The sequence below is a fragment of the Pristis pectinata genome, chromosome 7, assembly GCF_009764475.1.
Source record: "Pristis pectinata isolate sPriPec2 chromosome 7, sPriPec2.1.pri, whole genome shotgun sequence".
In the NCBI taxonomy this organism is placed as follows: Eukaryota; Metazoa; Chordata; class Chondrichthyes; order Rhinopristiformes; family Pristidae; genus Pristis; species Pristis pectinata.
The window spans coordinates 42,875,502-42,888,547 of record NC_067411.1 but is presented as its reverse complement, the minus strand read 5'-3'; the positions used below and the strand labels follow the sequence as shown (position 1 = coordinate 42,888,547).

The following is a 13,046-nucleotide window of genomic DNA, read 5'->3' as shown; positions in this document are numbered from 1 at the left end:
ACAAAGCTGCATGTTTAATCTTATTTTATGTTATGTGAAGGGCAGGGCTCTCAGCCACACAAAATTAAACCCTGTATCACTCCATCCAAAGTTTATGCATCAGAAATTAGACTTCCATGAAACTTTCATCAAGAACAACAACAGAACAGTGATGATTCAACCCATTGAGTTCAAAGGTTCAGTCAGGCAACAGCTCCAGGATACTTCAGTCATTTCGAGGAACACAAGTATGAATACTCACTGACTGGAGTTTATAGTTATTGCTGCCTTGGAGTATAATGTTCTCCAACACATTTTAGAACTGGAAGGCTCAGAAAAGTGTAAGATTTATGTTTTGGTCTTAGTGATTCCATTTTCCAAGGTCTTGGCATTTGTAAGCTCTGCATTTTTCAATTTTCTCAAAGAAAACACCCAAGTAATGACAGAACCGGGAGCTAGGGAAGCCCCTCAGGGGCTTAAAATTTGTTTAAAATCAAAGCACGGCTTATCAGAAATTCAGGCTATTTTGTTAATGGGCAACAATATTAAAGGGGCTATCTATTTATGGTACAGCACGTACACAATATTTATGAAACTGCAATTTACATAGAAGCACAAGTGTAACACTGAATTTCTCCAAAACTAAGTAATGCTTTAAAGCATATGATACATGGCACTACTGAGAATATTCAGAACAGAAACTGGTCATTTTGCTGAACCAGTCCACACCAGAACTTATCAAAGGAGACCGTTCTGTACCAGTTCTATATAAGTGCAATCTATCTAGCGAGTCCCAGTCCTCCGGCCTCTCTCCACAAGGTACAAATTCTTTCATAACTTATCCAATTTGCTTTGAAATGCTACAATTCAATCTGCCTTTACTACTATCCTTGGCAGTGCATTCCAGATCCCAACCACTTATTGTATGAAAGGGGTTTCAAATTTGTTTTGGTTCTTTAGGCAATCTCCATTCTGTGTCCCTCAGCTCGTCACACTGATGTTGTCTGTGGTTCCCTGGCATGTCCCACTCTTCCCTGACATGGGAGATGACATTTCACATTTGTGACTCAAGTTCCAAATACCACCACCTTCCAAGATGTTGTTTTCCAGTTGCCTTTTCGACTTAATAGTTAGGAGTGGAAGTGTGATCAGACTTGATAGTTTGTTACTGGAGGGAGGGAAGGAAGGCTCAGGTCTAGGGTAAAGTCACAAATGCGGAAGTCGTCAAAGGTGTTCCAGTGGGTGCTGACTGCCCCTCTATACACATTTTGTTCACCTCTGTTCTCAACTCTAAATAAGGTAGGATCCTGGATGCCTGGGCTATGGTTGACTTTTGACAGTACTAAAGAATCCAGACATATCACTGTTATCAGCAAGTTGCTGCATCCCCTGCATTCTTTCAACCCATTATATGTTCATTCGTCTCAGGTTTACCATTGCGCCTTGCCCTTAATGTGGACATAGAACTGTTTATTTTCCCTAGAGGCATGGTGGAGCTTACAATCCAGGAATGCTTTGCATTTAAAGCTAATTGCTCCTGAATCCACTGATTATTCTCAATAAACCATGCCTTCCGGTAGTGAATCCAAGAATCTCTTGAATGATGGCATGCACACTGGATGTTAGTTAATGGTTAGTACAATGCATCTAATCTCAGTGCAGACATGCAGAATCACTTGAGACTCTATCATTGACCAGCAGTCAATGCAATGTCACCTCACTTCCAATACATTTCCTCTGTGGTGGAGCTAATTGACAGAAGTGAGTGTTCAACTGACATCTCCGCCACTCCAAAACTGTCATCCGAACTTCAGTCATCAAGCTGCGTTATACCAACAATTCATGGACATATGCATGTTTGGGGGCCAAACTCAGTTATCAAGAGAATGGATTTTACACTTTTAATATCTGCAAACCAAAAAATTCCAATGGGAAAAAATTCTCTGTCTTTTGTTTATAACTCTACCTTCTTCCTGAACCCACAGCTTCCCCCCTCTATCACAGTGTTCTGAATTCTTGATCACATCCCATCTCATCTCTATTACATTCAACGTTCACAATATGATCTCCCCTACATTGGAGAAACCAAATACAAATTGGGTGATCACATTGCAGAGCATCTACATTCAGGCCACAGGAGTGACTCCAAGCTTCTGGTTGCCTGCCACTTCAATTCACCATCCCACTCCCATTGTGATCTTTCTGTCTGTGACCTCCTGCACTGTTACAACAAAGCCTAATGCTAGCTTAAGGAAAAACACTTCATCTTTCATCTGGAAACACTGCAGCCTTTGGGACTCAATATTGAATCCCCTACCTTCAGTTAACTCGCTCTTTCTTTCAGTCTGTATCAGAACTGGCCATTTCTGCCGGTCATTATTTTGGCTCAGTTTTTGTTTCTGTTAGTAGAGTCTGACCTGCTGGGCATGTTCCACAGCCTTCAATTAAAAACACATTGTGCAGACAATAACACATAACCTGATTGTAGCTGCTTCTGCTATTGCTAAATGAAGCATTTGGCCTCTTTCTATCAGTTATTCCCTTTGTTCTCCCCATCCCTCCCCCAGATTCTCCTTTGCTGAAAACTAACTTGTCTTCTTTCTTTTCTACTTCTGACGAACGGATTCGGACCTAAAACACTAAAGATTTCCCTTTACACATATTCTGCCTGACCTGCCAATCGTTTCCAGTATTTTCAGTTTTTCTTTAAGGTTTCCATAATCTGCAGTTTTTTCATTTTCACCTCTATCAGCTCACCTTGCAACTTCCTGTTCCAAGGAGTACAGCTCTAGTTTCACCATTCTATCCACGTTAAATCTCTCAACCCAGAATCATTTTAGTTAATCTCAGTCCAAAAATGTCTGCCTTTCTTGTGTCATGCAATTTTCTTTATTAGGCACCAATCACTTCTAAATTCAACTTTTATAGTTCCAATTTCTTGAATGGACTTTTGACTTGAACTCTTTGGTCACACAGTGCAAGAGGTGCAAATCAGTTATCAACAGCAACACATTTTAAAATGCCTCTATTTTCTTCCCTGACTTAAAAAGCATTCATGTATCATAACCCTAGAACCTCATCAAGATGGCCACTGCAAGCAGCAGATGAACTTTAGAGAAATGTTGCAGCTTGTCCTGATTTTCATTAGTTTTGATAAATGGCTGGCAAAAGTGGCTATTCCAGTCTGGACTTCTTTTTCAGTTGATAAGTGTTCTGTAATGGTGGCTCAAAGAAACTGAAAACTGTTCCCCTTTCTGGTTTTTCATCACTGATCTTCACGTCGACTTTGCAACTGGTGATCTTGAAAGTTTATTTCGTTTTTCTGAGCACTTTGTTTCATTACATCATCATACACCTACTTTGCATTTTCCCCAAGTATTTTCTAAACGTTTGCAGCTCTTCAGGTATCTATGTTATCAGAGTGATGTCATTAGCACAGCGCAAATTGCCAATCTTCCCCTCCCAAGTGATGACATTCTTTTAAGCAACCCATGTGAATTTGTTCAACAGAGTTTAAAAAGCCTTGGGGTCAGCAGAGAGTTTGGCGCACTCCTTAAATTGCAAACCATTCAACGATATTGTTGTTGACGAGCACTCCATTTCTTGCACTGCTGTAAAGTTTTTCCATCAGCGTTAAAATAGTTACTAATATTGAATAATTTGTGAGCCCAATTGCTTTATATAACACCCTATCCAAAGTCTGAAGTTTTGGGAAACTTTGATAGTCATAGTACTTTTCACATTGTACTTTCTTATTGAAGAGTTGTTCTGCAACACTTCACCCCAGCAAAGAAGCTCAGTTCTGCACTGTGGTCTTAACCTGGATTTTTGTGCTTGATTCCCTGCAGAGTACATTGTGAACACATAGTCTTTAATTCAGAGGTTTGAGTGCTATTACTAAGCCAAGGTTGACATCAGAGCTCTCATTTTATTCTCTCTTTACAATCCCTTTTCTAATCGGAAATACTCAGTGAATTCTTCCTCACGCTACTTCACGTCTGAAACTGTGACTCATAGAAACATAGAAAAACTACAGCACAATTCAAGCCCTTCGGCCCACAAAGCTGTACCGAACATGTCCCCACCCAAGAAATTACTAGGCTTACCCATAGCCCTCTATTTTTCTCAGCTCCATGTAGCCATCCAACAGTCTCTTAAAAGACTCTATCGTATCCTTGTTCTAGACAGTCCAGCCAGGGTAAAAATCCTCCCTGCATCCGATCTATTGTCAGAATTTTGTACATTTAATGAGACCCCCTCTTATACACAAGCCTAATTGACACAATCTTAACACATACAACAATGCCACAATCACAGGAATTATTCAGATGAATTTCTGCTGCACTCCCTCTCGGGCAAGCATATCCTTTATTAGGTAAGGGAAGCAAAACGGCACACAATACCCCAGGTGCTGTGTCACCAAAGTCCTGCATAATTGCAACAAGACAATGCTTGCTTCAGTGTTCAAAATCTCATGCAATAGAGGGCAAAATCTCTTGCAATAACTTGTCCTCTTAACTACTTTCTGCACTGCATGTTTGATTCAGTGACTGGTATACAACAATACCTGTGTCGCTTCGTATATCAACATTTCTCAATCTCTCACCATTTAAATAATACTCTGCCTTTCAATTTTTCCTTTCAATAAAGCTTGTGGTCACAACCGAACTCAATCTTATATTCACTCAGCAGCTGCATAGTTGCAGCATGGATCAGAAGGGAATAACTCAGTAAATTCATAACTCAGGACTTGAGGTGATCCCATCACCAACCTGAGATCTAGTAAGTCATCAAACACTCAAGGAAGATAACTCAGCAGTTGGCACTGCAGTCTCACAGCTCTGGCAACCTGGTTCGATCCTGACTACAAGTGTATGTGGAGTTTGCAGTTTTTCCCTGGACCAAGTGGGTTTCCAACATGCTCTAGTTTAATCCCATGTCTTGAAGATGTGCTGGTTAGTTAATTAGCTACTGGAAATGACCCTTTTGTAATGGTAAATGGCAAAAGGATAAAAAGAGAATTGACAGATATGTGAGAAAATAAATTGCAGGGTTACAGGGAAATATGAGAGGGGGGAAAGGGAGCGGATTACTTTAGCAGCTGGCATGGGTCCAAAGAGCCAAATGGCCTCCTCTGCTTCATAATAAATAACCAACCAGCCCTAAAAATAAAACTGAAAGACTTCTGAGGTTGCATGGATTACCTGTTCCCTTTAACTTGCCACAACCTCAATCAAAAGGTGAGCTTACTTTGGCAAATCTGACATGTCTAGTCCACATATTTATCACACTCCTAAACAACGAGGCCAAAGTTTATTCTGATCTAATCTTGAGTCTGGTTAATGTTCTACCAAATGACTCGTATACATTTTCAGGACCAGGTACCTCTTGCAGAATAATATGGTCTATTTCAAAGTGTAGAAATGAGCACCAGCCAAGCCAAAATGTTTAAAGTCCGTTGAACTAATTGCCTTAATTAAATCATCACAAGCAGCCGAGTTGTGCACATTCCCATCATGGTCGCTGCCTGTTGGTTCTTGAGATGGGCAGCATTCATTCCAATTCTGCATAAAACACATTCGTACTTATTCTTCACCTAACAGTATTTCTCAAGGAAAGTTAATGATGGCTTTATCATACCCATCTAACAGGCCACTAACTTCATTAAAAAAAACTAACAAATCACGTGTTCTATTTAAATATTGTCTTCAAAGCGAAACTGAACGATAAATCTTGTAAGTGACTACAGGATAACGAGCATTTTGAAGTGTAAACAACGAGATCATATTTCTTCTATTTTCAAACAGAAGTGAAGCAGGAAAAGAAAAATATTAACCTGACACCATGCTTAAGTCGTAAAGATATTAAACAGCGATCACCAGAGTTATTGTGTCTCGTCTTTTTTTATCTTGCCTTTCGATACATTAAACAAAGTTGTACACATTTGCTCAATAATCCGCTTACCCGGTGCTCTGTAGCATTTTCGGGATAGTATTGTAACGGCAATATGCAAAACGGCGTAGTCGTAAATCGTTGATTTGAGGGCGTGGGGATGGGAAGTCGCAAAGACTAATCAATGAAACGCACTGTGATGACTGTGGCCTTTGCTCCACTTCTTTCTGCAAGCAAATATAGCTCAATACAACCACCTAAAGAATGAATGACGCTGGTTTATTTTTCAGTGAGGATAAAACACAAACCATTGCATCTAACAGATTTATTAAAGTTCTTGTTGGAATTTTATTGCATTAAACTGTTTTTCTGCGTTTCCTCATTCCCTGCTCATATCGGAGATGCGTCCAAAATCCTGATTTGCGTGGAATGATTGGTGAAGACACACGTCAATTAGTGCGTCTTGACACATTTCCGTTTGGTCGAGCTCTTGACGCGAAACTTTTGAGAATTGCCGTTCAAGCAGGCGGTTGGGATTTGTTCAGTTGGAACTCGAAGCTTCTTACATTTAGCTGCATAATTATTTCATAAAAGATAACAGTTTCACTTTCTTGGAATTTTAAAATATTAAAGAACGTGGGCTTAAATATAATCAGATAGGTCGGAGACGCGGGACTGCAGATGATGAAATCTGGAGCAAAAAGAACCGAACTGTTGGAGGAACTCAGCAGGTCAGGCAACATCTGCGGATGCGGAGTGATAGTCGACGTTTCGGATCGAGACCCTGCATCAGGACTGACAGTATAGAGGAGAGATAACCATCATATAGGGGTGAGGCGAGGGCTGAAGGGTGGAGGTGGAACCAGGTGAGGAGAGAGATGATGGTAGATGGGAGAAAAGGTGGAGGGGGGAGTACAAAAATTAAGTGTACAAAAATAATTCTGAATTTGCTTCTCATCCATAAGACAAATAGATCACCATTTCAATCATGCACTGACTGTCCAGGCTAGACTTTATTTTGTTCAAGTCTTTAATAGGGTTTGAATTCATGATGTTTGAAACTTCTATCAATTCGTTTGATCATTACCATCTAAAACAATATTCTGGGTTTATCTTTTCACACCTTAATTTTTGCATCTCTCTGAAGTCCATTCATTCATTCACTTCTCCACCAGTGGTACTTTATGGCTGCATGTATATCTTCAAAAAAGTGCACTGTAACAATGCGCTGAGGCTCCTTCAGCCACCTTTCCCAAAACCTGCAGTCAAGAAGAACAAGAGAGGAGTCATGTTGGAACACCATCAGATGCAAGCCCCCCTCCAAGTCACACATCATTCTGATTTGGAAATACAACACTGTTCCTTCATTGTCAATCGATATATATCCTAGAATCTTCATCCAATAGCACAGTGGGAGCCTCTTCACTAGATGGACTGGAGCAGTTTAAGTAAGTGGTTCCCTGCCTTCTGAAAGGCATTTAGGGATGGGAGTTAAATTCTGGTCTTGTCAGCATGTAAATTAATGAAAAGAAATACTCAGCCACCTTTTTGAGTTTGAAAGCCAAAGTCTTTCCCCATGATTCAATGGTTGACAGAAAGATTTTTTCAGTAGCCACTCCCAGACCCATGAATTCTACTGCCAAGAACAATAAGGGCACTGGGTGAATGCATGGAAATAACATCACCTGCAAGTTCATCCAAGCTGAACATCACTCTGACTTGCTGATTCAACACTGTTCCTTCAGAATTGCTGGGTCAAAGTCCTGGAACTCTTGACAAAGCAAAGCAGCACAGTGACAGTTTTTTTTAGAGACGGCATTAAAATTTAACAACATGTCACTGTTACAACAATATAATTCAGTTCAGTGTAATTCTATAATATCAACATACAGCTAGGCTTTAATAAACAATGCTAACAGGTAATTTACAGCCCAATTTGATGGGGCCAATAGTGCAAGACTCTGCTGTGAGCTTCCTTTGCAGATTATTAATGAAACTATGATAAAGGAGTCATTCTATTTTGGTCTATAGTGAGATGGTTATTGCTCCTTCCTTTTATATTTTACTTCTCCAGACATAAAACTAAGTATTCCTTTCTATGCCTACCAATTTTCAATTGAGCCTTAAAAATTTGCACACCATCTTCTTCATTTAAAAGCTGATAGTTTTACTATTCTTTCTATGTAGCTTTCCAGGAGTTCTTTTTACTTTATGACTTTAATAGTTTTTTTCACTTGCAATACAGATGTGAACATACAAACATACTTACTGAGAACAGGAGTAGGCCTTGCAAGCCTGCTCTACCAGTCAAAAGACCATGGTTAATTTGATTGTAACCTGAATTTTACATTCCTGTCCACCTCCCAGTAACCTTTCACCCCTTGCTTTTCAAGAATCTACCTACTTCTGCCTTAAAAAAAAATTCAGTGATTCTTTTTCCACCACTCTTTGAGGAAGGGAATTCTAAAATTTCACAGCCCTCTGAGGGTCATGAATTTCTACCTTACCTCTTTTCTATCTTAAAATGCTGGAAATACTGGATCTTACATGTTTCAATCAAGCCCCCTTTCAATCTTCCAAACCCCAGTGGACACAAGCCTAGCTTGTCCAACCTTTCCTCACAAGACAAGCCACTCAGAACAGGAATCTGTCTACTAAATCTCTGAACTACTCCCTTTGCACTTACAACTTTCTTTAAATAAGGAAACCAACACTGTTTGCACAATGATATGATCACACAAATGCCCTTTATGGCTGAACATAACTTCCCTGCTTTTTTATTAATTCCCCAAGCAAGAAAAAATAACATCCTGTTAACTTTCCTAATTACTTCCAATACCTCCCTTTTGTGAATCATCCGCTGGGAAACCCAGAGTTTTGCATTAGTTAAATATTTTGATAATATGCTTCTTTTTTATTTCTCATGCCAAAATGGATAATTTCATTTTCCCATATTACACTGCATTTGCCAAATCTTTGCTCACTCACTTAATCTATATCGCTTTGTAGCCCCTTTATGTTCTCTTCACAACTTACTTTTCCACCTATCTTTGTATCATTAGCCAATTTAGCAAATATCGGACAAGTCATTTAGATAAAATGTCAAAAAATTGAGGCATAAGCACTGAACCTTTTGGCACAGCCAAATAAGACTCTTGATTTCTTATTAGCCAGCTAATTTTCTGTCCACTTATGCTATCTTACACCATGAAATTTAATTTTTCAAGCAACTACAGATGAGGCATCTTTTTCAACCCCTTCTGGAAACCGCAGTATATCCAACAGTTCTCCTTTATCCACAGCATATATTATTTCTCCAAAGACCTACAACAATTTGGTCAAACATTATTTCCTTTCACAAAACCACATCGACTTTGCCTGAGTTGCTTGAATTTTTGCAAATGCCCTACTATGACTTGCTTGATAATAATTTCTAACATTGTTAGAACAGATGTTAACAGATGTTAAGCTAACTGGCCTGTAGTTTCCTGCTTTCTATCTCTCTTCCACCTATTCCCCCCCCCCCTTTCTAATTACGAGGTTACATTTGTTAATTTCCATACTTAAAAAGCTCTGTCAAATATTTAGGTGTCCTGGAAAACTTTAAAAACACAAACTGGCAGCATTAAAAATTCTGCCCATCAGCAGTAAAGCAAAAATGAGCAAATGAGAAAAGAATAACGAGAAAGAAGGAAGGATCAAGAAAATGGCAACAATGAGGAGAGTAAAAGGAAAAGCTACTGAATATGTCAGCAGCACTTGTAATTTGGTTTAAGGAGTGCCTTCTCAATTCTATTTTCATAGTGATGCAGATGAGTGCAATGTTTCCAATATCTGTTGATAGTTGGTAAAGGTATGATTCTATATTTGATATTCAAATCATATATATACTGCTGTTCATTGGCCTTCGCTAATAATAACTGCAAACAAATGAAGTTACAAATGTAATCATGACTGCTGGAGTTTCACCTTCTTGTATAAGGATGAAAAAGTAATCCTCATAACTGCAATAAAAATTCTAAATTCCCATTTATTAAAAATGTAGTTAGGCTTACTGAGTGACAAACCAGTAACTGATAATCTTTGCAAAGATTGAAATGTGAGCACCATTGCAGCATGCTTTCAAAATATCATTTTCACTTATTATCTTATTCAGTAGCCGCATTTAAGTTAGAAAATCCTTCCCTGCAAAGAATAACATTCCTTCCAAGCAGATTTTTGACAGTTCAACTTTTATGTTTTAGACTTTATTCAATTGTACGTTCTTCTGCATGGATCCGGCATGTTTTGCTTCCAATCCATTTCTGTGTGTTCTGAGGTAGCCACTGAGATCTATTGGGGATCCATAGGTGGGCAGGCAGTGCTTGACGTGGTGGTTGGGTAGTTATTACGGATATTGCCGATGGCCTCTGCAATGCTCACATCATCTGGATTTTAAGTGCTTGGTGCCTTCTCAGATGCTCCTTTTCGATTTTGATTGATGCATGGGAATCCCTGGCCTGTGATCAATGAGAATATTTTTTTCTCTCTAAGAAGACCCTGAGAAAATCTTTGAAACTTTTGCTCTGTCTTCCTGGAAATCTTTGGCTCTGATGAAGAGAGTAGATTGCTTATTTCAGAGTTTAGTCATTGACTCTGAGCAGTGTAAAGTAATCCACATTTTCCAGAGTCTTATTACAGATTGTCATTGTCATGGATTAGTATGGTGCATTAGGAGCACATTGGTTGAAGTTATTTCTCTTCCAGGTGTTTAGTGTGAAGCCTATCCTCTTGTATGCTTCAGTGAAGGAGTCAACAATTTCTAGGAGGTTGGCCCCCAAGTGTGCAGACACAAATGCACTGTAACTTGTTGTTTGAACTTGTAGTGACGTAGTTCTGGAGCTGGAGCAGAGGTGTTGAAGGCTGATATTTCCCATTCAGCCATCAGATTAACTCCATTTCTTGGGGAGCTCGCTGAAGGTGAGGTGCAGAGATGCACTGAGGGAGATTGACCAGGACATTGATGTAATAATACGGCTTTGCTTGCGGTGAGGATAACAGCATGCATGTCATCATGCAGCAGATGTAGAATGGCAATTTTGAGAATGATTCTCCATAAACCCACTTGATGGATAAAGTTGAACACTTTTGTGAAGTCTAAAAGGGCATGTGTGATGATCGGTATTGCTCCCTGTACTTTTCTTGGATTTATCTCACAATGAAAATCATGTCTGTTCTTTCCCTTGATGGACAAAATCTTTTTTCAACTCTTCTTCAGCCACTGGTAAGAGGTGGTTCAAGAGGATGCTTGCACTGACTTTCTCTGTGACAGAGAACCTCTGTAATTATTGTAGTCAGACTTGTCTTCTTTCTTGCAAATGGTCATGATTACAGCATCTCTGAGGTACTCCCCTCTTTCTAGATTGGAGAGACAAGGATATAAATTTATACCAAAAATATTTCTTCACTTTTTTGAACTTTAGTGGAGATTCTGTCTGCTCCAAAGGCCTTGTTGCTTTTCAGCTGGGAGATGGTCTTTAACCTTTTGTTGGACTAGACAAGTACTGAGACAAGACTGGACAGTGTACTATGGGATCAAATTGAGGACATTCATGTTACAGACAGAATTTCAGGGAGGGATTCTTCAAAGTTCTCCTTCCAGCAGGTGATAATTGCTCTTCAGTCCTTGTTAATAAACTGGCAACATAAGTGAAGTGACAAAGATTTGATAAAATGGTGAGATTGAAGGTGGGCATTAAAGGAGGTTAGGGAAGGAAATTTAGGAACTGGATATCAGGATGTAGAGTCTATTAAGATGAAGATAGAGCTGCCAATGGCTGGACAAAGGGAGGGGGAATGTATAAGGGACCAGTTTAACAAAAGCAACAGATTTGGGGCAACAAGAAGTCTTCGAGTATTGTAATAAATTCCTGTAGAATATGAGTATACTTTTAAGAGCTGAGTGTACTGTGTAGTATGACCTTGACCTATTGTTGCACCGAAGACTGCTGTAAGGTTATAAAATGTCTACCTTCGAGAAGGATATTCTTTTGTTAGCTGGCTTAACTGAGTGAAAGTACATGTAACACCAAAGAAATTGGCAGCCACTACAATTTCAAAGATAGGAGGATTTAAACACTACAATGATTTTTTTTACTGAGGCATTGACAGAGCATATGTAAAGCAGAAGTCAGGAGTGATGGTTTTGCTGTTGGAAAATCCGATTCACTCATCAATCCACTTTGCCTCTCAGTTTCTCCAATAACTTTAGTCAAAATCTGACAAACATGTTTACATTCCTTCATTGTCTCACCTCCTCCTTCCAGTGTAAAGTCTCCACCTCCCAACCAAAACTCTCTGTTTCTCTAACTCTTGCTATTACTGGAGCAAACAACAAACTGCTGGGAGAACTCAGCAGGTCAAGAGGCAATATGTGGAGCCAAAGGGATAGATGACGTTTTAGGTCAAGGCCCTGCACCTGGATGGAAAGTGTAAAAGAGAGAAAGCCAATGTAAAGAAGTGAGGGGGAGGGGTGGGGCAGGAGCCAGCAAACAATGGGTGGATCCAAGTGAGGAGGGGTTGGGGGCAATGGAGCCAGGTGAGGGAGGGAGGGGTAGAGATAGCGACAGAGGCTGGAAGGAGATGAGTGGAGACAACAAAGGGCTGCAAATTATGGAATGTAATAAGGAAGATAAGTGGAACCAGAAAAGGGGCGGGGGTGGGGTGGGGAGGGGTGGGGAATGCTAGTCAGATGGGATCAGTGAGGGGAGGGGATAGGGGACCAAGTGAGTTGAGTATGTGGGTGATAGGTGATGGAAACAGGTGAGGTGGGGAAAGAAACTGGGAAAAAGGGCTGGGGGAAGGGGTTTAGAAAGAAGTGGGGTGTGCAAGAGGACCTGAGTGAATCAGGAGAAGAAAGAAAAATGAACATGAAGGGTGCAGATTACCTGAAATTGGAGAATTCAATGTTTATGCCATTGGGTTGTACGCTACCCAGGCGGAATATGAGTGCAGTTCCTTTAGTTTGCGTTTGGCCTCACTTTGACAGACAAGTTGATATAGGAATGGGGAGGGAAGTTGAACTGGCTTGCAGCTGGGAGTTAAAGATGTCTCCACAAATCACCTCCCAGCCACTGTCGTTATCTCCACCTCTTCCACCCCCACCTGGTTCCAGATTTCATCATCTGTGGCTCTTG

At 40.0% G+C, this 13,046-nt stretch overlaps 1 protein-coding gene across 3 annotated transcripts in view; it reads right to left on the bottom strand.

Moving 5' to 3' along the window:
* Positions 1 to 7,042, bottom strand: part of hsdl2 (hydroxysteroid dehydrogenase like 2) — a 117,372-nt gene extending 110,330 nt beyond the window's left edge. For 2 of the 3 annotated variants that reach the window (XM_052019989.1, XM_052019991.1), the window contains exons 1-2: positions 6,995 to 7,042; positions 5,944 to 6,098 (exon numbers count right to left, since the gene is read on the bottom strand). In XM_052019989.1, the coding sequence (XP_051875949.1) occupies positions 5,944 to 6,098; positions 6,995 to 7,027 (188 nt within the window). In that variant the 5' untranslated portion in view covers positions 7,028 to 7,042. Of the gene's footprint in view, positions 1 to 5,943; positions 6,099 to 6,179; positions 6,198 to 6,994 lie in introns of those variants that run through there. The other variant, XM_052019990.1, reaches the window with a different exon arrangement.
* Between the last annotated feature and the right edge of the window lie 6,004 nt (positions 7,043 to 13,046).